The sequence below is a fragment of the Protopterus annectens genome, chromosome 2.part1 (assembly GCF_019279795.1).
Source record: "Protopterus annectens isolate FY-2018-M chromosome 2.part1, PAN1.0, whole genome shotgun sequence".
Classification (NCBI taxonomy): Eukaryota; Metazoa; Chordata; order Ceratodontiformes; family Protopteridae; genus Protopterus; species Protopterus annectens.
The window spans coordinates 324,303,005-324,329,085 of NC_056729.1; the positions used below are offsets into that span (position 1 = coordinate 324,303,005).

General features: G+C 41.3%; 1 protein-coding gene across 1 annotated transcript in view; it reads right to left on the reverse strand.

Annotated features, from left to right (window-relative positions):
• Positions 1-26,081, reverse strand: part of TBC1D19 (TBC1 domain family member 19) — a 2,958,314-nt gene that overhangs the window by 2,405,101 nt on the left and 527,132 nt on the right. Inside the window, exon 6 of the mRNA XM_044062152.1 lies at positions 5,836-5,899. Coding sequence (XP_043918087.1) covers positions 5,836-5,899 — 64 coding nt within the window. The remainder of the gene's footprint in view (positions 1-5,835; positions 5,900-26,081) is intronic.

Consider the following 26,081-nt stretch of genomic DNA (forward strand, 5'->3'; position numbering starts at 1 on the left):
GAGGTTGCTTGGATGTCTGCTTTGGAGGTCTCTGTTGCTTTTGCAGACTTTTATTTAGAGCTTCTGAGTATGTTATTGTGTATTTATGTGTGTTTTTTGCTAGTGCGGGTTTCATAGGTCTATGTGAGACTGGTGGTGTGATGCAAATAATTCCCTTCTCCTCTTGACTGCCTGGTCCAGTCTTGGGTTGAGAGAGCTTAGCCTCCAGTTTGGTTGTATAACTGCATCTCTCGCATGTATTAGTGTTTGGTGGAAGGAGGAGAGGGTTGTCTGTGTACATGAGGCAATTGTAACATTACCTCAAAATGCCCAGATTCACCAGTTGGACTTGAGAGTACACTTGAAACTGCCCTTTGGACATGCCTGGATAGGTACAGTGAACTGTTTTACTGATTGGCTGGTAAGGTCGAATACAGAGCCTTGTCCTTCTCTACAGTATAGGGGGGTCTAGTGCTAAGGTTTATTAGTGCTTGCTATGAGTTTTGGGCAAGTACCGAGATGAGAAGTGAATGATTTGAGTGCTTAAGTTGAAAGTTTGTTTAGTTCCAAGGGAAAAATTGAAGAGTAAACTTTATGAAGCCGGGAATAGTTATACCCTAGCTAACCGGCACTGCCCGGCATGCAAAACCGCGCAAATGCAGGTTTTACAGCAGAGAAATTAAAGAGATAGAAATTAGCCCAAAATGGCCAATAAACTACTAATTTCTGGGCTGAAACCACTCCTCCAGGGACAGATAGGCTGCTCAAAGCTCCCTCTCTCACAGTGAACAGAGAAACTTCCTTCTATCCAAGTAAGGTATGGGCAAACACAGAAACTTGTAACACAGCCCTGAATTCAGCGCTAACCTGAAAACTGGACTAAACTAGTTTAGAAAGATGGGAAAACAAGTATTTTTTTTTGTTTTTTTTCTGTTTTTTTTCTGAAAACCAGTCAAGATAGACGAATTCCGGACTAAAATACAGTATTAAATTGACAGTCCTGATTAGAGTGGTGTGAAATGACAATATAAAGCATACACAGTTAATAAAAACAAGCATAGAGTATAGTATTTGGGTTTGAAATTCACAGCACATTAGAAAAATAAAGTAGAAAGCAATATCACAAGGCAATAAAAGTGAAAAAGATTTTAAAGCAGTGGAAGGAAGCAGGATCACAAATGTATACAATTAATGCAATAAAGATGATGACCTGTTACAGGATGGGGTATGTGCTAGGGCACATTCCAGTAGGAGGAGATGTCAGGATACTTGCAAAAATACAGCATATTAACAAGATATCAAATGAGCCAGTGGAGGTATACCTTCCTTTAAGAATTGAGAAACAGTTTATAATCTTATCCAATGATTTATAGGTAGAAGGTATAAAGAAGTAACATGGAAGGTGTTAAATTAGGGTATGAAACAAAGAGGTCACAGTCTCAGTGGGGAGGAAGAGTCCAACAAATTTAAGTACAGAGAAGATAGGAGAACTGAGAATGGAATTAGATTCGGAGGAGGAGTTATGAGCAGGGAACAGTCTAAAAGGAACAGAACAAAAAAGAAGTAAAAGATTGTAGAGTAAGAGATATGAAAATTTAGCAACACATGCATTAATGATGGAAAATTATGAATGAGATGAAAGACAATGATAAATTAGATGCAATAATGCAGAACCTTAAACCAGGATGAAGTAGTGTACTAAACAGGAGCATGCTATAACGAAGCTGAGAAGGCAAAGGAGTAAAGATGATAATGGAATTACGGGGAAGGTGAATGTATGGATGGGAAATTTAGAAAATTGGCAAAAACAGGATTAAATGGAATAATATGTAAAGAAACAGCAAAATGGAAGGGGGCTGGCAGGCTGTGCAGAAGTTTTTGATAGCATAAGAGAAAGGAAGTACTCTAATGAGAGGAAAAGGAATAGGAGGAGGTATTAGAAAAGTATATTCATTAAAGGGACTGACACCAACATGGAATCAACACATGAGTATAATATACAGAAGTGTTCAACAGGCCAAAAGAGGTTACACAAGAAAGGGAATAACAAGACTATAAATGCTGGACAGGGGGCTAGGAAGACACTACAGCAGGGTTATAAAATCTACACAGATGTGAAAAATAAATGGGAATGTATATAGAGACAGTAGATAATAAGTGGAAAATATGCATATTTGGGTTGGCTAGGAAACAGAAGCAAGCAAGGGAAAGCAGAAAGAGTGTAGACATTAATCTAAGCAGGCTGGGTAATGAGCCATATTTTTCAGAAGTGGGAGAATATTAAAATAAGAAAAAAACTGATAAGAGGAAGAATAACATGTCTGTGCTCAAGAAAATAATGTAAGATTACAAGCATAGAAAAAAATAAAACAACAATTAAAAACAGTAAAATGTAGGGGAACATAGGGTCAAAAATGCAAATATATATAAAGAGAAAAGTCTTGCAATCGACATAGGAGATAATAACACATTCAGATGGCAAAGACCCATATATATATATATATATATATATATATATATATATATATATATATACACACACACACACGTGTGTATACTTACCTAAACATAAGAAATGTTAGATAAAATGGGTACGTCAATTACCTGGCTCATCAGTACTCATTTCATTCCATTTATTTAGGAGTTCCTTTTGTTCATCCACAGGTCGCTGCAAGAAAAGAAAATTCTTCTTAATTAATGGAGCCAGAAATTAATGCAAGTTAATGGCAACTTAGAAAGATACCTCTGCTTATTTATTTGCTCCTTGATACCCAAGTATGTGAACTAGTGTGTTGACCCCATTCAGCCTTGACAGAAGCTCCATGAGCAGCAAATACAGTAGTTTTACAGCACAGAATTAATATACAGTTTATCAGAATTTACATATAAAAGGAATACGTGGTTTATAATATACATAGTTTATCACAGAAGAGACACTAATTCATATGAGGACAGTAGGGTACACAAGAGTAATGATTACCACAATATATACTCACAATATAAAAACAGACAATGCATTTGTTGAAGTCATATCTATCATAGGTTTATAGGATGATACTAGGCTATTGGCCTAGAGGCCCTTATAAGACTAGCCAAGAAATGTTCCCTCAAAGTCAGCACCTATTTCTCCTGTTCAGCAGGGATACAGGTGGGACTCCAGGGGTGTATTTTCTGTTTCCCATCCAGTCATCCAGGTTTCTCTTAAAGAGGGCTAGAGAGTTACTCCTCTTGACATGGAAAGGGAGTCTATTCCACAGATGGGGAAGTCTTTGGGACACAAATCTCTCTCGCCAACAAGTTCTATTAATGTCACAGACCAGGTTAAGGCCTTGCGTCCAGGTTGCGTGAGTGGAGTTTGACTTACGGATATGCAGCAACACCATCACAGCTGGATCTGAGATGGCCGGTGTATGCCAGACACAGGTCACCTCTGTACGAGACTGAGTAGAGGGACAGGGCTTTTAGACTATCTATACAGGAGAGGTGTTTGAGACCCTGGATTTCCCTGGTCAGGAACCTCTGTGGTCTCTCCAGCTGCTGCATGTGCTTGGCAAGGTACATGCCGAAAGGGGTATTGTACTCAATAATGGGTCTGATAAGGGAGAAGTACAGGGGTGTTATGATATCCTTGTTCCTTGATGAAATACCCTTACTTATAAGGTGAACCATGTAGAAAGCCTTCCGTACACGGAGGCAAAATGATGCTCAAAAGTCAGTTTGCTGTCAACCTGGGTGCCCAAGTCCCACACTACCGATTGCATGCTTAGTATGTTGTTATTAATGTGATAATTAGTGGAGATGCCATTTCCTGAAAAGGGATAATGGAAGCTTCTTCCAGGGCATTTTCTTTCAGGGCCAACAAACAAGGGAACACATTCTTATCCTCTATGCAGGCAAGCAATGATTTTATGGGAGACTGCCAGCTTGCAACTAACTCTTCAGGCAAGGTTTCTGCGGAGCAAGAACTCCTTAGCAGATGTGTTAAGCAGACAAATCATGGATCCCCACGAGTGGAAACTGGATCTTCATGTATTTCAAAAGTTGACAGTGTCATGGGGAACTCCAGACATAGATCTGTTCGCTTCTCCACTAAACCACCAGCTGCCAAAGTTTTGCACAAAGGGGTTTCATCACACAGCTTGGAAAGTGGATGCTCTTTCTTTCAGTTGGAAAAATCTTCATGTGTATGCCTTTCCACCTCTGCCTCTTCTTCCAAAGGTGCTCTTAAAGGTCAGACAAGACAAGCCAAGGATGATTTTAATAGCTCCAGATTGGCCTCGGCAACACTGGTACCCACTACTAAGGAGTCTGGTAAGGAAGCCTCCATGGCCTTTACCTTTGATTCCACATCTATTATCTCAGAAGGACGGTCATCTGCTCAATGTCAAGCTTCACTCACTTCATCTAACAGAAACACAGCAGGTCTCAACTTCCTCAACAAGTTTTAAATGTGATTATGGAAGCTAGAAGACCTAGTACAAGGAAAGTGTCAGAAAATGGAAGAGTTTTATTTGGAGTACAGCAAAGAATTTGGAGATTTCTGAGCCTAATTTGAATGTGGCTCTTCAATATCTTACTGAGTTATTGGACAAAGGTTTGTCCTTCTCTTCCATTAAGATTCATGCTGCAGCAATTTCAGCTCACTATGATTGTGACCCACCATTGTTTTCATCCTTTGTTCAAGCAGTTTCTTAGAGGGGCAAAGAATATAAGACCCCACATAGAGCTCCTACTCCTGCTTGGGATCTCAATTTTGTGTTGGAAAACTTACTCTACAACCTTTTGAGCCTCGGCTACTGCTGAATTGAAATACTTGTCATGGAAGACTGCTTTTGTTGGCTATTACTTCTGCAAGAAGGGTGTCTGAGTTGCAGGCCCTTATGGCAGTAGAGCCTTTTGATTTTCCATAAGGATAGGGTATCATTCACTAATCCTTCCTTTATGCCTAAGGTGGTTTCTAGTGTGGCTTTAAACCAAACTATTCATTTGCCTACTTTTATGCAGACCCCAAAATAAAGGGGAAAAGATTTTGCACACTTTAGATGTACAAGGCAATTGCTTATTATTTAAGCAGGACTAAGGATTTTAGGCAGTCTCAGCAGTTGTTTGTTTCTTTTGCTTTGAGTTCAGGGCAAGCCTGTGTCAAAACAAACTATTTCTAGGTGGATTGGGTTTTGCATTGCATTTTGTTATTCCCATCATGGCAAGGAGATTCCACTGGGATTAGGCCTCATTCCACTAGGGCTACTGCCACTTCAACAGCATTTCTAAGGGGTGGCAACTAAGGATATTTTGGAGGCAGCTACTTGGAGTTCAGTGCATACTTTCTCTAAGCATTATCACCTTCCTCTCTACTCTAAGTCTAGGGCTGGTTTTGCCACAGCTATTTTGCAAGGCATGTTGTCAGCTCCTGCTTCTTTATGATTTGCCAGCCTCCTTACCTCTGCTTTGGGATTCTACCCAAGTTAGGACTGCAGCAATGTGGAATGAAGAACATAGTACAGTTTTGTACCTACCATAAATGTAGATGTTCGAGGATCCACATTGCTGCAGTCCAATTTACCTCCCTCCTTCCCTCTGTGTTTAGGGGTGGTTGTGTAGGTGAGGTTATATGCTGATATTTTGTATATATTTTGTATATATTATATTTGGTGCAGGTATATTGGCCTTGTCTTTTAGGGTCTTCTGACATCTGGGGCAAGAAAAGACTGAGGATATGCGCGGTCATGCGATTAGTACCCTGCGATGCGCCAGTCTAATGCGCCTGACCGCGCCAGCCATATACTCTGGTATTCGGGCCGACTGGACAGCGGACTACCCAATAGTTAGGACTGCAGCAATGTGGATCTCGATTACCTGGCTCATCAGTACTCATTTCATTCCATTTATTTAGGAGTTCCTTTTGTTCATCCACAGGTCGCTGCAAGAAAAGAAAATTCTTCTTAATTAATGGAGCCAGAAATTAATGCAAGTTAATGGCAACTTAGAAAGATACCTCTGCTTATTTATTTGCTCCTTGATACCCAAGTATGTGAACTAGTGTGTTGACCCCATTCAGCCTTGACAGAAGCTCCATGAGCAGCAAATACAGTAGTTTTACAGCACAGAATTAATATACAGTTTATCAGAATTTACATATAAAAGGAATACGTGGTTTATAATATACATAGTTTATCACAGAAGAGACACTAATTCATATGAGGACAGTAGGGTACACAAGAGTAATGATTACCACAATATATACTCACAATATAAAAACAGACAATGCATTTGTTGAAGTCATATCTATCATAGGTTTATAGGATGATACTAGGCTATTGGCCTAGAGGCCCTTATAAGACTAGCCAAGAAATGTTCCCTCAAAGTCAGCACCTATTTCTCCTGTTCAGCAGGGATACAGGTGGGACTCCAGGGGTGCATTTTCTGTTTCCCATCCAGTCATCCAGGTTTCTCTTAAAGAGGGCTAGAGAGTTACTCCTCTTGACATGGAAAGGGAGTCTATTCCACAGATGGGGAAGTCTTTGGGACACAAATCTCTCTCGCCAACAAGTTCTATTAATGTCACAGACCAGGTTAAGGCCTTGCGTCCAGGTTGCGTGAGTGGAGTTTGACTTACGGATATGCAGCAACACCATCACAGCTGGATCTGAGATGGCCGGTGTATGCCAGACACAGGTCACCTCTGTACGAGACTGAGTAGAGGGACAGGGCTTTTAGACTATCTATACAGGAGAGGTGTTTGAGACCCTGGATTTCCCTGGTCAGGAACCTCTGTGGTCTCTCCAGCTGCTGCATGTGCTTGGCAAGGTACATGCCGAAAGGGGTATTGTACTCAATAATGGGTCTGATAAGGGAGAAGTACAGGGGTGTTATGATATCCTTGTTCCTTGATGAAATACCCTTACTTATAAGGTGAACCATGTAGAAAGCCTTCCGTACAACGGAGGCAAAATGATGCTCAAAAGTCAGTTTGCTGTCAACCTGGGTGCCCAAGTCCCTCACTACCGATTGCATGCTTAGTATGTTGTTATTAATGTGATAATTAGTGGAGATGCCATTTCCTGAAAAGGGATAATGATACATTTCTTGGCATTCAGTTTGAGGCCATGCTTCTGGCACCAGACATTAGTTTGGGTAAGGCCTCCTGGAGGATGTTCACATCACTAGGAGAATTTAAGACAGCACCCAGCTTGCAGTCATCTGCAAACGTATTCAGCCACAGACCACTGGCTTTGGCTTGCACCTCAGAAAAGTATATCCCAGACAGTAGAGGCCCCAAGACAGATTCTTGGGGTAAACCACTCATTACGATTCTACTACTAGAGGTGGCTTCCCCTATTTTGACTGAGTAGGTTCTATTAGTGAGCCAGTTTGGTAACATACGGGTTGATACCTAGCTGGGAGAGTTTATCTATTATGCCCGAGTGGGGACTAACGTCGAAGGCTTTGGCTGGGTCAAGGTAGGCAGTGTGCACCAGCTGGACATGGACGGTGCAGTGGTGCAGTGGCAGCATTGTCGTCTCACAGCAAGAGGTTCTCCAGTTCGATTCTCAACTGGAGTGTCTTCTGTGTGGAGTCTGCATGTCATCCCTGCATTCGTGTGGGTTTTCTCCAGCTTCTCTGGTTTCCTCCCACGTTACAAAGACACGTGTCTGGACCATTTCTCACTGGGCCTCCACTGAAAATTGGCTTTGTTCCAAGTCGGACTTTGCTGGTAAACAAATAAGAAATAAATAAATAAAATGTTCCCCTCTTCCACGGCTTTGGTGACTGTTTCAAAAGAAGTCGACCAAGTTTGACAGGCGTAATCTCCCTTTGACAAAACCAAACTGTATGGGGTCAAATGTTTGGAGGTTGCCATTTTCTTTATTTATAAGGTCCATGATAATGCATTCCATGGCCTTGCAGATCAGGCTAGTTAGGCTGATGGGCCGATAACAGTCTGGGTCAGCGGACGCTCCACCTTTGTGTAAAGGGATGAAAGTGGCTGTCCTCCATTAGGCTAGGATGAAGCCAATGGTCAGGCTTTGGTTGAACAGGGTGCCTAATGGAGTTCAGAGCTCATGCCTGAGTTCATGTAGGATACAGCCAGGGATGTTATCAGGTCCCATGGAGACTGTATTTTTTGCCTTTGAGAGGGCATTAAAGATCTGGTCCCGGTTGATGAGGGAAGGGGGGCAGGTGCTGGGGATGTCCTGGTTTACTAATGGGGGGAGGACAGGGTGGTGAAGTTTTTACTGAACCAGTCTGCCAGCAAGTTGGCTATATCTATGGCGTTTGTGTATGTGGTGTTATTGACCACCAGTTCAGACCAGATTGGGTGTTACCTTTGAGACTGTGGACATATGTGAAGAAGGCCTTATAATGTCCTTAGTGGATATGGCCAATTTGGACTCGAAGTTAGCCTTAGAAGATTTCACCAGTGACCTTATTTGCTTATTCAGACAATGGAGAGATTGCTACCAATTTGGCACCTGCTCCTTCTTGGTCGTGGACAGCATTTGTTTTCCTTTTATTACAGAGTTTGTTTATTGCTGCTGTCTACCAGACAGGTTTACTTTTCCTTGAGGAAGATGACATGGTCCTGTCAAGAATTGCAGAGTCCATACAGATATTTAGGTACTCATATAGTTTTTTGGTGTAGGCTTGGACATTAGTGTTAGTTTCAACTGAAGGGACGGTGGCAGTGAAGCTGCTTATACCTGCTCTGAGGAGATTGTAGTCAGCTTTGGAAAAGTTTTTTTGTTTAACACTGATGGGGGGCAGGGAAGATGGTGACTTCAAAAGTGATTGCTTTATGGTCGGATCGTACCAAGGAGGATGACACTGTATGGGTGCTACAGTGGCTAATCATGTTGATTAAGATCAGGTCCAGGATATTTTCACCTCTTGCAGGGGTGTCGACCAGCTGATCCAATGCACTGGCACTGACAAAGTCGAGGAATCTCTTGGTGTTCATGTTTAGACTAGAATAGGTCTTCCACTCTACGGTTGGGTAGTTAAAGTCACCCAGGATCAGGGTAGAGGGTTGAATCCTGATGGATTCAAGTAAGTCCAGATAGGTGGACTGGGTGCCCTAAGTCATGGCTGGGGATCTGTAGCTAGCTAGAATTTGAATAGGTGTTTTGTTAACAGGTAACTGCACTTCTGTTTCCTGTGCATCATACTGTTTGACCAGCCTGGAGGAGTGTATGTCTTTGATAAATATTGAAACTCCACCTCCTTTGGTTTTGTAGCTCTCTGTTTGAGGTCTGAAAGTATGGTAAGATGAGTAACCTAGTAAGGGTGGAGTGCTCTCCATAGCTTTGAACCAGGTTTCACTGACTGCACAAATGTCAGCATCCTCCAGGGCAATGAATGATTGCAATGAGTGCTGTTTCATGCTAAGATTCCTAGCGTTTAGCAGCATGAGCTTCAAATTACGTTTAGAAGGATTTTTCATGTTGGTAATTTTGTCTACAAAAGGCACTATGGGGAGGAAAGAGCCTTTGCCAGATGCCTGAACCCCGGGGAGACAGATAAAGGCCATCCCTCGCAAAGCATCATGGTCTGTCAATCACATCTTCCCAGGCTGTCAGGTACTGGATCCTCTTGGAATGACACCAGAAACTAAGCCAATTGTTAAAGTCAATCATTTTCTGTTTGTATTGAGGCATCATTCTGGATAATGGTAGTACTCTGCTTAAGGCTAGGGACACACCTGTCTGGGACATATATTCAGCAAGCTCAATCATATCTCTCTTCATGCGGTCCAGAAAAGTACGTCTCAAGTCATTCACACCAACATGGACTATGACAGAGTCATAACAGTACCTGTTGTTAAGAGACTAGAGTGCATGTGTGATATGGCAAATTCTAGCACCTGACAAGCAACTTACCGTGACTTTCTCCTCGTCTAGCCTGGTGAGGGGCACATCTGTGTGTCTCACGATAGTCTCCTATGACTAGTATGTTGGGTTTTTAGCTGGGCCTTAGAAGCTGTGAGAAACAGACATGTGTCCTATGTGTAATGCTTACTGTGGGTTGTGGTGTGTGTGTGTGTGTGTGTGTGTGTGTGTGTGTGTGTGTGTGTGTGTGTGTGTGTGTTTTTGCTGCGGATGTCTCTTTTGTTTAAGTATGCTTTTGCTGAGAACCACCACATAAGTAGGAATGCTTGTACTGATGTGGGTGATGTTAGAGGTGTGGTGTTCATAGTGTTTGTGCAGACAACCTTCTAAGTGTCAGATGTACTGGCTTGTGACTGAGACAGCAAGGATTCTAGGTTCTTAATGTGACTGCATCTCTCACATATTGTGTTCCTAGGTGGTAGCAGTAGAGGGTTGTCTGTGTGCACAAGGCAGTTGCTACACTGTCTCAGGATGCCCATATCAACCAGACTAGCAGAAGAAACCACAGTAAATTGTCTGTCCATGATTATCAGAATTTGTGGAAGACAGGTCAGGGATAGTAAAGTGAGTACTATGTGAGGAGAGTACCTATAGGTGTGAGTACAGCTGGATAAAATCAATACAGTAGCTGCAGGCATGGGCCTCACTTACACAGGAGTGCTGGTAAGTGAAAAAAATGCAACAGAGATACCTTGCAAAGGGTTAAAACAGTGCAGCGGTGGTGTGCAGCGGGCAAACAAGCACAAACCCATGCAAATGCTGGATTTAAATACCACAAAAATGAAAGTAAAATAGAAACCCTGGAAATGACCAAAAACCCTTGTCCCTGAGTTCTTAGCTCAACACCCTATACCAGGCCAGTTCCTACCAGTTCACTTAATCCTACTAAGTGCAGGCAGGTCCAGGCCAACACAAGACGGTGCAGCAGGAAACGCAGGAATCATACAAACAGATCTGGATACAGCAAAACGTACACCAGACTATGCTAAAGATATTTAAACTCTGTTTAGGTCGATTTAACACAGGAGAACAGATACACACTTAAACATAGCAGAAGCAAACTGATTTAAACAAACTAACCAATCAACAAATAAAAAAACTCAAACTGAGGACTGTTCCAGCAGTCTTCAATCAGACATGTTCTAACTTCACACTCCTGCCACTAGGGTGCAGGAGAACCCTCTTCAAAAAAAAAAAGATGGCCTGGATTACTGCTCAAGTTATACAAACAGAGCTAGTTTCAGCAGTTGTGAATCTAATCTATGCTACAGCAAACAAAGTGCACCAATTTCAGAAAGAAACAGTTCAAATAAGCAGGCAAAATAAGCCTTCAACTAGTAATTCCCAGCTCAGGAGGGCAGAATCTACCCTCTCCTGCCACAAAAGTGTAGACCACAAACCTTTTTAATGTAAAATAACTGGCCTGAAACCCAAGTGCTTAAACCAGTACTAAGACACTTTTAGAAGAGCAGACACTAAGCCTTCAACCAGCAATTCCCAACTTAGAAGGACATAAGCTACCTCTCTCCTGCCACAAGAGTGTAGACCACAAACCTTCTTAATGTAAGAAGTCATGCTCTTGACTATCTTGTCTTCAGCTTATAATATTATATGTACAGTGGTAAGAGAGATTAACCTTTGGCATCACATCCTATAAAGCAGAGAAATATGAAAATCAAGAAAAATACAAATGGAAATGTTTATGGAAGAATTAAATATGCCAAGGTTAGAGGTAGATGAGGCTCAATACTAATGGTTAGGATAGGAGGAGAGGAGATACAAATTGTGATGTTTAACCAATCTACAGGAAAGTCCCCAGGAATAGATGGTATTCCTATGGAAGTTTGGAAGCTAGGAGGAAAAAACTGATAAAGATCTGGAAGATTTTAACAGTATCTTAAGAGGAGAAGTACCACCGTCCAAGAAAAAAGCAGTGGTAGCTGTAATACCTTAAGATTGTAAAGATCCATCAGATCCAACTTCATACAGGCACATTTCAATACTAAACAATGATTATAAAGTGTTCATGTCTATAATGGCTAAAAGAATGGCAAAAGTAATGCCAAAACTGATAGATATGTATCAATGTGGTTGTGTGGAAGGGAGGCAAACATTTGACAACATTAACAGAACACTGATGATCCAGAGGGAAGCAGAATGTAAGAAAATACCATTGTTGGTGGTGGGTCTTGATGCAGAGAAAGCATTTGACAGAGTAAGCCGGGACTTTATGAGTATGGCAATGGAAGCATTTGGATTTCCTGAAAAATGTTATAAGGTCAATTGGGAGGATATATGAGGGATATTGGAGGTGAAAATTAAAGTGGGTGGGGTTCTCTCTGATAATTTCTGCTTCAGCAGAGAAACCAGGCATGGGTGTCCTCTTTCCCCTTTATTATTTGTATTATATTTAGAACCACCAGCAAAGAAAATAAGCAACTCAGAAATTCAATGATACAACTGGTATGGTAGTCAAGAATAGCTGGCTTTATTTGCAGATGACATTATTTTATACCTGATAAAACCAGAGAAAGTCATTACAGACATTACAGTGCTGTGGAACACTTGAGGCAGTTTCAGATCTTTTCGGGATAGAAAATTAATGAAACTAAAACTACGGCAATAGCGGTAAATTTTGTACCCACACATGAACTGGTTCAGGAATACCCATATTTATGGGGAGATAATAAAATGAAGTATTTAGGAGTATCGATTAAAAATGATTCTAGTGTGGCAGCTAAGAATGTGGGAAGAGACTAAACAAAAGATAATACAAAAACTGAAAAAATTGAAGCTTTTTGATATGGATATGGATAGTAAGATACAAGCAGTTAAAATGTTTTTAGTTCCTTTAGTCTTATACACAGGTCAGGCATACTTTTAGCAACCACAGGAGAAGTTATAGGTAGCAATTAATAAAGAGCTGAAAGACTTTTTCTGGGAGGGGAAGATGGCAAGAGTCAAGTGGGATACTCTGATTCTTCCAGCAGAACAGGGCGGATTGGGATTATCCAATTTGAAGGGGTATTTCAGAGCTACACAGTTAAGACTCATATACACAGCACAAGCAGAAAAAATATACTTCTAAGTGGAAAGGTATGATGATAAAATCAGGGGAAGCTCGAGAAACAAGGAGAGACTTGGATGCAGATCTTTAAGGAGAATAACAATAATCATACAGAATATTATATCCAGAAAGTATTCTAAAAACTAAACTAACATGAGAACAGAAAAAAGAGATTCCGACGACAGGAATAACTGCAATTAGGGATACAGACAATAGGCAAGAGGGGGCTGGAATTTATTGAAGAAAACTGGCAAAGGAACCAAGGTATTGGGAGCAAGTAACTAGAGAGGAAAAGATGACAGAATGGGAAGACGCCAAGAAGTTATTTGGACTGCAGGTTAGAGACTGTCTTCCCTATTAGGGATTGATGACAGAGTATAGGCAAAGACAAAGAAATAGGGGGTTCTAAATGAAAGGCCAGCACTGGCAGAGATTTAACAGAATCTAGAACAGAAGCTGCCATTAAAAAAAGAATAATTAACTGTGCGTAGCATTGTAAGCCTCCCACAGTTCTCACGTTGCCGTTAGATTCTCCGGAGATTCCTTGCTACTGATCTACGACGCGCGTGAATGGTGAATAAAATTACGTTTCGTTGCTGGGGTTGGAGCCCGGCAAAAACCAGCCAGCAACACTCTACTGCATTAGCAGTCATTACGGAGTTGTGCTTCGTGGCATCCCGGGAAAGAAAAGAAGAAGAGCACACACACACACACACACACACAGTAGTGCATATAAAATACTGCATGATAACTATAAGAATCAATCAGAGGAGGTTAGAAAGGATTGGGAAGAGAGATTAGCTACGCAGTTCACAAAGAAACAATGGGAGGATATATGTACATCTCCCAAATATGCAACAAAATCTAGAAGATTTAGGATTTTTGCCTGGAAATGTTTACACAGATATTTTTATACGCCAAACAGACTCCAGAGAATTTTTCTTCAGGCAGACAACAAATGCTGGAGGTGTGAAGGGGAAGAAAGAGGTAATTGGAAACATATTTTGTGGGAATGCAGGGAGTTGGCAGACTTTAAGGATTCCCTGCGGGATGCACTGTTGGAGATGTTGGGTGAGCAGATTCTTCTGATGAGGGAGATGATTTTTCTGAGCTATGATTCAGAATCAGAATTGCCTAGGCATGGTAAGGCCTTGATGTGTCTAATAATGGTGGCTGCCAAAAAAGCTATTACTATAAAATGGAAATCAAAATCTAAACCAACTATACTGGAAGCAGTGAATATAGTAACAGAGATAAAACAACTGGACATGAGATCTTCAGAAAAGTGTAGGAGCAAACTACATAGGTAAAAATGGGAATTGTGGGAATGATGCATACAAGAGAGGAATGAGGTTTAAAAGGTGTCATGAGCTATGTAATGTCTGAGTGAGAAAGATCGGGTAGACTTTAGGTGATTTATAATGTTTGCAACTGGGAGTGTGTCAGTATGGTTTGTGATGTAAAATGCTTGCAAATAGGATTATGTTGGTGTGGTTTGTTTTCATTTATATAAAGGTATGCTTGCCTATGTAGTAAGTGATAAAGATGCTTCTTGATTATAAAAAGAGCAGGAATTGAATAATTTCTGTAATGTTGCTTAGGTTATATGCTATATAGCAATACATGCGAAGTATAATGCTTATGTTAATATAGTTTGATTACTTTTACATGAATGTAAATTTGCCAAGTGATAATTCAATAAAGGTGTTTGAAAAAAACCCTTGCCATCACATCTATGGTACTTAGATTCTGTCCAAAGGTTGACTTCGACTACTGCATAGAAGAGCTTTTTCTTTCATTCTGTCTGAAGGTGGACTTGTACTACTTTGTATAAATGCTTTTTCTCTCATTCACTTTCAACATTCATAACCAGTGCCTTATGATAATGCACTACCAATAAACTGCATTCAGCAGCTCCACATTTACAAAATGCTCCTGGATATTTTGTGACTAAGTACCGCATATTCAGAACATTCACACTGTGTTTTCATTATGTCAAAATTGAAAAAAAAAAATATATATATATATATATATATATATATATATATATATATATACATATATATATATATATATATATATATGGGTCTACTACTAATGACCGAAATGACGATTCCCCGACGGAAAACTCACCGACGCCAGATGACCGACAGGTAAGTGTACCGACAGGGTGATTTGCCGACAGCGGAAAGACCGACAAGGAATGTGCGATCGCGACGCGGTAAGTGTGCGATGGTGACGGAGTTAGGAGCGGTCAGGTAAGTGCTCGAGATTGTGGGATGTCGGGTTAGGCTGTTGGAAAGGTGAGTGTGTGTTCGTGTCGGAGGTATGGTTCGGGTAAGGTAAGTGTGTGCTAGTGAGGGACTGTAGTTTAGGGACGGGTTAAGTGAGTTAGGGTTAGGGTGCAGGTAGGTGATGTGTGCGTTAGTGTCGGAGCTTGGGCTAGGGGTGGGTTAAGTGAGTTAGGGTTAGGGTGCAGGTAGGTGATGTTTGCGTTAGTGTCGGAGCTTGGGCTAGGGGTGGGTTAAGTGAGTTAGGGTTAGGGTGCAGGTAGGTGATGTGTGCGTTAGTGTCGGAGCTTGGGCTAGGGGTGGGTTAAGTGAGTTAGGGTTAGGGTGCAGGTAGGTGAAGTGTGCGATAGTGTCGGACCTTAGGGTTAGGGTTTGGGTCAGGGCTAGTGTGTATGCTATGTAGTGTCGCGTGTTGTTTACAGTCCGAGTGTCGGTGTAATGTTGTTCAGTGTTTTGCGTTGTCGGGTTTGTGTCGGGTTTGTGTGTTGTCGGTTATTTGGCATTGGTGAGTTTTGTGTCGGGGAATCGTCGTGTCGGTGTTTAGTAGTAGACCCATATATATATATATATATATATATATATATATATATATATATATATATATATATATATATATATATATATATATATATATATATATTCACACACACACACACATATATATATATATATATATATATATATATATATATATATATATATATATATACACACACACACACACACACACACACACATATATATGTGTGTGTGTGTGTGTGTATGTGTGTAAGCGTGAACAAACATAAGAGTGTGTGTGTATATTGCATCAACTTGCACTAATTACAGTAATAACAGCAGTCACTGCAACTAGCGATTCAGTTTTTAAATGGAGGTTTAGTTACATGAGGAATACATCACCAGGAGGGACATGAAAGAAGCACAACTATTCATTCCCCACTAAATGCTTTTTTTAACGTTCAGTTCTACAATTATAGCATTACAAGTATTTTCATTAAAGCTGACCAGTAAAAAGCAGTGCTTACAGTCATCAGTTTTTTCCCTTCAAGACTCTTTCTATCCTACAGGAAGAGGTAATCTCATTAGCCTGTATGTGCAGGAAAAAGAGCTACTGTTCTTTTCCCAGTTTTTAAAGACACTTTCCATCCTTCAGATGTAGCTCCCTGATAATTCCTCTTCAGTACCCTCTAAACGCCCCGAGGATAGGAATCTTATCTCTTAAGGACATAGTGGCCATGATACATCCCAATAGAAAACCTGCTCCCTATTAGTTTTCATGGAGAGCCTCACTTTGGTTTCCTTGCCTTCTCTGTATTTCTCACAAACTATAGCGTTTCCTTCCATGATGCACCATTTAGTACACTCAACCATAACTGATTTAGAAAAAGCAGATACAACACTATCACAAGCAGTGCTCAGCAGTCACTATGCCTAATGATCCTCCCTCAAAATCTCTGTTTCTAGCACTGTTGGATTAGGTGTAAACCAGAGACAGCCCATCTGCTTTTAAAGGAGCAGCCTGGACAATGTTGGATCCTAAAATTATAAGAATGGAGATGCAAGCTCCATAAAAGCCAAATCTTAAATCTAATTGTGTCTTCTAGTCCTACATCCTTTTCTTTCCTTGAACTGGGAAAATTCCTAGTCAATCACCACATCATGAATTAACTTGGGCACAAGAGCTAATGGAGGCAACACTTTACCTGTAAGTGCTTGCATTTCTGAATTAGAGGGTATTCCCTTTGTTGTCATACACACATTTCATTTTTTTGTTTACTTGTTGCTTTTTTATTAACAGCACATTAGTAAAAAGCAGGCTCTACATTTCAGAAAGTTAAACAGTACTGTATACAACTGTGTAATTATGTTGTAATGTGTTCTTCTCTAGGACTTATAAAACAAATCAACTCAGATGGTAACATTTTCCTTGATGGCAGGTAAAGCAAATATTTAGGTGAAGACTTGTTGTTAGCCCTTGATGAATGCAGGTCTGACTTGGGGTCTGCAATTTTATTTAACAAATGTTCTGCTAAAACAATTAGCTGTGCAGATGACTTATGGTCACTTTGGAATACTCATGTTTTTAAGATGATAGGAATGCCCTTTTAAATGTATTTACAGTCAAGACTTTTACAATTTTGAATACCTTATTTACATGGGGTTTGGCCTATGATTTCAAAATATAATCAGCTATTAGTAACATTACTGGTTTGTTCATACTGAACATCCAGTTGTAAAATTACTGTAATTGTCCCTAGGGTGAAACCACAGCCTAAGCTAGTATCTTATGTTTCAGTTGCAGTTACTTGTATGCATCAGCATCCTGAAGATCAATGTATAATTTTAGTGACCCTGTTGTCAGATGTGAGAATAGTGTCTTGGAGCATTCTGCTTGGGACCAGTTTCCTCTAGATGCATCTCTCTCAAAAGCCTACCATCTAAGCTTACATATCATCTTCTGTTCTAAGTTTCTTCAGAGTGGTACTGCATTTTGGATGGCTGGGCCATTACAGTGGATAGATGTTGCTGAAGGCTGAGTAGATGTTGATCAGTAGCTACACTGTTTTCTAAGCATCTGAACAGGTGTTGAGCTTTAGTTGCACTTCTTTCTAGAAAAGTTATAGTAAGTGTATCAGTAGTTGCCCTTATTTCTAGAACAGCTTGTATATAGGCTCATTAAAGTCTCTTGTGATTTTTTTTTTATTTGAATAAAATACTGCAGCTACAAGCTCGGTATGCATAAGTTTGGAGTTTCATAGCAAAATTTCACCAACAGGAAACTTCTTCTCAAATCAATCCTTCTCTCTGCCACTAGCATCACCCTTACCAGAGCAAATTTCTTTATGAGTACAAATTATGTTATGCTACTAAAACAGTTTACCACACAAGTTGAGAGATGGCAATATTTCAGGTTTTTATAGCAGTCAGTAATTACCACTTTAAGAGATAGCATTTCACTCAGGAATACTTACATTCTTTTCTGGTGTGGGGAAGAACAACTCAGGCAAAGAATATGCTTTCAGATAGCTAGCTGCAAAATCACAAAGGCAACGCCAGGTATAATGTCAAAGTGACGCCTGTACTCATCAATCTGGCTGCAGTGTGTAGCAGCCACATGAACAGGTTTGTAATATTCAGCATAATACCCACAGTAGTCTCAGCCAGCTTCCTTAACTCAGCAATGGGTGGCTTCTACAAAAAGTCTACAGCTTACTCTGCTAAATCATGTTGGGAGCAGTGCATGGGTATTACGCAATTCAATGCCCTCAGAGCAAAAGTGTCTGAGGCATAAGCATGCATCCCCTTCCTGTCCAACTCTCTAGCCTCCTTGTAAGACACCTGTATGGCAAATGCATCATCTCTCAACTCTATTTTGGTGGCTGCTGCGATGATCATAGAGTTCAATAAAAGCTCATTAGACCACTGATGTCCATGTTTGGCTGGCATCAGAATTGGTCCTTTCCATGGCATACCCTCTGTAGTGGTCCACTCCTGCCATGCCCTTCTGTGGAGGTCAAATCTATCAGACTGTTGGCAGAATAGACCACCCAAGAGGTACAGGGTGCAGAATGGTATGCCTCAAAGAGCACCTCCTCGTACTGATGAAGGGGGGGTCAGTAGGTCAAGACCTCCTGCATCTCATCAATTCAAGAATCTTGCCAAACGTGCCACTTTCAGGAGGAGATTGTGGGGAACCCTCCTGCTCATCCAATTTAGTATGGGATATCAAGACCTTCACCGTGGAGACCACATGCCTCCTTTTGCACACAGTCTTTTTAGATAATTCCAGGGATGGCTGATGTCAATCCCCAGAGAACTCTGAATGAACCTGCAACTGTTCCTTAAGGCTTTTATTTCTGCACTGTCCTAGGAACGCTTGATGAACAAGTTGAAGGACCTATAGATGAGTGCCAAGGGCTGGAGTCAACATCAGGTGAAGGTATGAGGCGTGGGATGAGCGGCAATGATTATCTTCATTGCCTTGAATGTTGACTCACTTCTTTAGCATCAGGTATCCCTAACCAAGTACTGTTTCCATCCCTCCAAAGTGGATATGAGCAGCACCAAGAAGAAATGCTCCAAGACTAAAGACTCAGTGGGCCTTAAGGTGGAAATCCATGTATATGCATCGAAGCCTCACACTGAAAACTGCCCCATGTGAGTTGGTGCTGAAGCCTTGATTTTGGGCAACTGGTCACAAGATTCTACTGATGTTGAACGTCCCAGTAGTGAATGAACTGGACTGAACTGGATGCATACATATCAATATCAATATAAGCATACTAGGTCTGCACTGAACAGACAGCTTCTAGGTGATGTCTTGGCTCTGAAGCTGCCAATGTCACTACTGGGACCAATGACAGCAAGTAGGGTTGAAGACAGACTAACCTAATCCACCCCTGAAACTGATGGGTCGTCATCTGGCCCTCATCAACTTCAGTGGTGCTCCGACAAGACCTGGCAAAACTAAAAAAATAGGTAGAGGGAGTCCTAGTTGGAAGTGGGACAATTCAGAGTTCTGGTTGGAAGTGGGGCAATTCCTTTTCAGAAGAATGCCTGCTTAGTTGCTTGACCGGCAATTTATCTCAGATTACAACAGATTCAGAGGCAGATAAATGAGACTTCTGCACTGAGCCCAGTGCTGAAGATGGCATTTCCTGCCTTGAGACTTTCAGGTTAGTGTAAGTGACTGTTTCATCTAGTTTTCTTTTCCATTTTTCTCTTTTTTTTGCTTTTCTTTATCATTTTTCTTTTCTGGTATTTCTATAGAAGAAAGCTGTCTGTTGGGGGTGGTGGTAGACATTTTAAGATCAGTTTATTCCTATGGTCTTTGAGGAACAGAGGCTTGAAGGTCTTACAAACAAAACAATCTACTTCCAGGTGCTCCAGCCTCAAACATACCACACAAGGATCATGGGAGACATAGTATGGTATTTTGTAGCCATACTTGCTACATTTCCTGAAGCTCTTTTCCATAACTAAAATGGTAAGCAGCATGACATTAAACAACTACAAGTACTGCTAAAAATGTACTATGAACAGAATAACAACTGTAACAGCAAAATACTTCACATTAATAATTACGGAAAGCTTCAGAGAATATATATCTATATATCTGTGTGTGTGTGTGTGTGTGTGTGTGTGTGTGTGTGTGTGTGTGTGTGTGTGTGTGTGTGTGTAAGTTTACAATTGAAACTTGGAAACTGCATCGGTTGACCGGCAATATGGTCGACTTGCAATTTATAAGTGGGCAGAATGTTGAACCCAAATCGATCGACTATACTACAGTGAATGGGTAGTGACAGTTGAGCATTTGCGTTCGACATTGTGCAGGGGATTGCGGTTCATTGAGGAGCAGGGAATTAGTCCATTTCCTGACTGAAGTGCGATCTCGGAGGTGATACATTTAATGTGCAGGGGGTGTCGGGGGTGCAGGTGGGGGTAGCCCCCTGCAAAACAGTAGAATTAACGTACCATCGATTGTACAGTTTAATGGTACGTTAATATTCATAGCAGGTGGTGAGGTACATCACCTGATGTCTCGAATGGAATGAACCATGGTTGTCGATGTATTCATTTTCGGATTGGTTTACTTTTCGGCATGCCGAATTCCACATTTAGAGTCAACATTTTAAATAGTGGACCAATGCGGATATATATAAACAATTAAAACAATTTTTTTTTTCAGTACATAAAGGGAATGACAGAGGAGATGCTAGGTTGCCTGCTTAGTCATCATGAAGGAGTTGAAGAAAAGAACTAGTAAACTGGTATCCAAAACAAGACAAGAAGTTTATAAAAATATATGAATATTCAAGCAAAAAGGTTAGAGAACAAATATGTATGTGTATATACAAAGAAAGGAATATTAAAAAGAATTAAATTAAGGAGAACTTAACTGTGACACAAATATCGTCCACTTACTAAAGCAGCAAATGAGAGCTAAGGTTACTAAAGGCACAGGGAAATTATGGCAGAAAAGCTTTGAAGGAGGTAGACGTTAGGAGTACTGGCAGAATGCTAAATTGCATCAAACAAGCGGCTTGATGCCCAACAGTCAGACTGGAGAAACATACAGATGAAACAGGAGCAGCAAATATAAAATCTGAAGGACAAGTCTGAAATACGTGGGTTACATTCTAAAGTTGGAGGGACTAATGCTTGATAAAGATAAAGCCACAACAACTGTGCAAATGCCAAAGCTAAAAGACAGAAGGCCATAAAAGTGGTTTCTACGAATGATGCACTGTCTTGAAAGTTTGTACATAATATTTAGACAGTATCAATTCAATGGCACAGAAAGATAAAGCACTGACTATGACACAGTCAACACAGGCCTGACTAGCAGCCAAGGTGCTGCAGTTTTCAACATGGATGGGAGTTGTATGACAAAGCTGGAGTGGTTTGCTTCTGTTAAAGGGTAGAGTAAGGGTACATGTCATGGAAATCACAGTCTACACCAATTACTCTTTATGGAGACTTGGAAGAAACAGATACTCTGTTTGCAATAGAAGGTGATTGTTGAAGTTTAAGCCACTTTCAGAGGTGGGGAAAGCTGTTGCATCAGCTTATCATGTCTAATTCCTGACTGCAACTTGACACACAAAAGAAATCCTCTGATAATACTGCTTTCACTCACAACCTGCCTCCCCACCCCAGCTCCCAAAAACAAAAGTTATGTGCTTATCATAAATAAAAGTTACGTACTCACCATAACTTTGCATCTGTGTTGTCCGTTTTCATCCTTCCTCAACTGATGGGTCTCATATTTGACCTGGGATCTGACTTTGGCCACTTCTAAAGACTTGGCTCCATAGTTTGAGCTCCACTCCTTACCAATAACCCATCTGTATAGCTTGAACTACTTCAGATCAAGTTTGCCCTCTCTTCAGCCTAAACCACTGTCTACAGCACCTAAAAAGGTGCAATAATACAATAAAACTGACAATAACATCCCGATCAGACTGCATGAAAGAAGGAAAGGAACAAAGGTATAAACAACTGGAGCTCATCAACAGTCAGGCAATTTAACACACCTTAAGCTGAATTAGAGACAAGGAAAAAAAATTAGAGATAAGGAAAAAAAATGTAAGTAGGAAGGGGGGTTGGAGGGCAAGAGGCTGAAGAAGGATAAAAAACAACACAGATGCATAATCATGGTGAGTGCAGAATGTTTGTATTCAATGTTATCTTTTTTGTCCATTCCTCAACTGGTTGGGGTAGAGTCCCCAGCTATAGAAATCAGAGGTGATCCTCAAGGAAGGATATTCTGGAGTACAGCGGACCCAAATTCTGCACTGTTTGAATGTCCAATTTTTAGTTAGCTGTGGGACTCCAGTCGTGACTGGTCAGCAGTCTGACTTGGAGTCCGCTACTTTCACACTGTGTGTTCTGTGATCCAATTTGCAACCCACCTAGTGATATAGGGGTTAATGCCTAGTTTGGTGAGTTTATCAATAAATCCTTAGTGAAGAATGGTATCAAAGGCCTTGGCCAGATGGAGGTAGGCTGTATGCACTGCCTCACCTTCATCCACAGTCCCGGTGACTGACTCAAAGAAGTCAACCAGGTTGAGCAGGCATGATCTCCTTTTCACAAAGCCAAATTATGTGGAGTCCAGAGTATGGAGATTTCCTACATCTTTGTTAATAAGGTCCATCATGATGTGCTCCATAGCTTTACATATCAGACTTGTCAGGCTAATGGGGTGATAATTGCCAAGGTCTGTAGTCACTCCCCCTTTATGGAGAGGGATGACTGTAGCAGTGGGCCATTCAGTAGGGACAAAGCTTGAGGTGAGGCTGTGACTGAACAGGGCACACAGATGTGGTGCCAGTTCACCTTGTAGTTCATGTACAACACAGCTAGGGATATTGCTGGGTCCCATGGAAGCTGTATTCTTGGCCTTGAAAAATGCTGCTTTAACCTGTGCTGCAGTAATGCTGGGTGCCTGGTATTCTTCTGGTATTGTGGTTGGTTCTTTGGGGGGGGGCAAAGTTGGCACTGAATCTCTCTGACAGTATGTTGGCTCAGTATAGGCGGTACCACTGTGCAGTAACAGAGCAAATCTGGGCATTGCCATGGAGGTTCTTGATATAACTATAGAAAGCTTTGGGATTGTTTTTAGTGTCTGCCACAATTTTGTCTTCATAGCTGTCTTTAGCCTTAACAGCTGGCTTTAGAGGATTTGATGAGGGATCTCAACTTTTTGTTGAGGCTAACAAGGGAGTTTTTCCAGTCTTGGGACTTCACTGTTTTCTGCAACAGTTTCTTCCTTCTGTTGTAGAGTTTATTAATGGCAAAGGACCACCAGATTGGCTTCCTTTTTTTGGAGGAGAGCGTCTTGGTTCTGTTGGGTATGGCTAGTTCCATGCATTTATGTACATGTTCTTACAATGCATTGGTGTATGATTCGGCAATCATGCAGCTATTTTCCATTGGCATGGGTGCCATGAAGTTGGCCACCTCTGTTTTTAGGAGTCCAAATCAGCCTTGGAGAAGTTTTTCAAGGTGGTTACCTTTCCAGAGGGTATGGGTGAGATGTGGATTTCCATGGTGATTACTTTAATGTCGGATCTGACCAGGGAGGGATTGACTATTGGTGTAAAGCAACAATCACCCATATTAGTAATTACCAGGTCAAGGATGTTGCTTCCTCTAGTGGGAGGTCAGAATGAGCTGGTCCAGGGCATTGGAACTGATGAATTCCCGGAAGCGTTGGACCAGTATATTGGTGCTTGAGCAGTTTTCCCAGTTGACTGAGGGGTAGTTGAAGTCTCCTAGTAAGAGAGTGTTGGGTTCGACCTTGACAGATTCCAGGGTGCTTAGGAATATGGAGTGAGAGTCTAGGGACATGGATGGGGACCTATAGCAGGCTATGACCTGGATCACAGTCTTACCCAATGTTAGCTGTACCTGAATTACCTCAGATGTGTTATGCTAGGCTACTAGTCTGGAGGTGTGCATATCCTTTATAAATATGGAGACACCACCACCTTTGGAGCTTTGGTCCATGTTTTGGGGCAGAAAGGTGTGGAATGAGTTATAGCCTGGTAGCACAGGAGTGCTTTCTGCCACTTTAAACCAGGTCTCTGTTACAGCGCAAATGTCAATGTTCTTCATTTTGAGGAGTGCTTCGAGCGTGTGCATCTTGAGATTTAGACTTCTGGCGTTGAGCAGCATGACTCTCAGATTGCATTTATTTATAACTATTACGGTAGTAATTTGGTCTTTGGAACACCACCTAAAAAGGCACTATAGGGGTGGCAAGAGCCTTAGCCAGTACCCGGAAACCCAGGGGTGACAGATGCAGGCCATCTCTGGCAAAACATTGAGATCTGTCAGTCATGTCATCCCAAGCAGACATATACTGGGTCCCCATAGAATGACACCAGAAACTAAGCCAATTGTTGAAGTCAATCATTTTTTGTTTGTACTGCGGTCTCATTCTGGGTGACGGTAGGATAATGCTCAGGGCTAGTGTCATACCTGCCTGGGCCACATAATCCGAGAGTTCCACCATGTCTCTTGTCATGTAGTCCAGGGAGGTGCATCTTAGGTCATTCACACCCACATGGACAATGACAGAGTCATACTTGTACTTGTTATGGAGTAACCTGAGTGCGTGTGTTATGGGTCGAATTCTGGTACCTGACAGACAGCTGACTGTTACCTTCTCCTTATTCAGCTTAGTGAGTGGGACATCTGTGTGCCTCACTATTGAGTCACCTATGATTAGTGCATTGGGTAAGGTGTTTAGCCTTAAGGACTTAGGTTGAGGGGCACACTGTGGAGGTGAGCTATGTGTCCTGTGGTTTGTGCTGTTGTGGTGGTCGAGTACGTTTCTGTCTTGGAGGTCTTTGCTGTTTGGCTAAATTTCTATTGACAGCCTCTACGAAAGTGGGTGAGTGGTTTGTGTTTTTATGTAAAAGCTGTGATACTGGGTGTTCTGGAGGCCTATGTGTTTCATGTGGTGTGGTGCAGGTGCTGACCTTCTCCTTTTGACCAGTTAGTCGGGTCTTAGCTGGAGAGTACAAAGCTTCCAATTTGGTGATACAAGTGCATCTCTCACAAGTCTGAGTGTTGGGAGGTAAGAGGAGAGGGTTGTCTGTGTACGTGAGGCAGTTGCTACACTGCCTCAGAATGCCCAAGTGCACCAGGTTTATAGGAGAAAGCACAAGGAACTGCTATTTAATCATGCCAGGAGGGGTGGTCATAACTACTAAGTACTGGAGCTATTTTCGTGAAGAATGACTACTGCTGATGGCACTTAGGTGTGCTAAAATAATAGCTATAAAAACCTGCATAAGTGCAAAGCCATTAGGAAACGTGAAGTGCAAGAGAGAAAGAACTAGCAAGATCTAAGGGAAAAACTGAAGAGTAGACTTTCTGGCATCAGTAATAGTTTACCTCAGCTAAGCGCCACTGCACAGAGCTTAAACAAGTGCAAACCAGCACAAGCACAGGCTTTTAAACAAAGAAAGTTGAAAGGGATGGAAAAGCTGTCCAAACGGCCAATAATCTGCAATTTCTGGACCAGAAACCACTCCTCTTGTGGTAAATAGGCTACCTAGTGTTTACCACTCCCACTGATTATCTAGAAGGCTTCCTTCCAACACATAAAGGCTTGAGGGGCTCAGAAGCTTACAAACAGCCCTACATACAGCAAATCTGTATCTGGACTAGACTAGTTACAGGAAAGGCAGGAAACAAGCTTAGAACCTTTTTTTTTTTTAAATATTCAAATGCAGTGCAAGCTAGCACACTTGAGTGTGTAGCAATATTAAAGCAAATACAGTTTAAATACATGCAAATTGAAAAATCACTAAAAACAAGTGCAGATAGCAGTAAAATAGG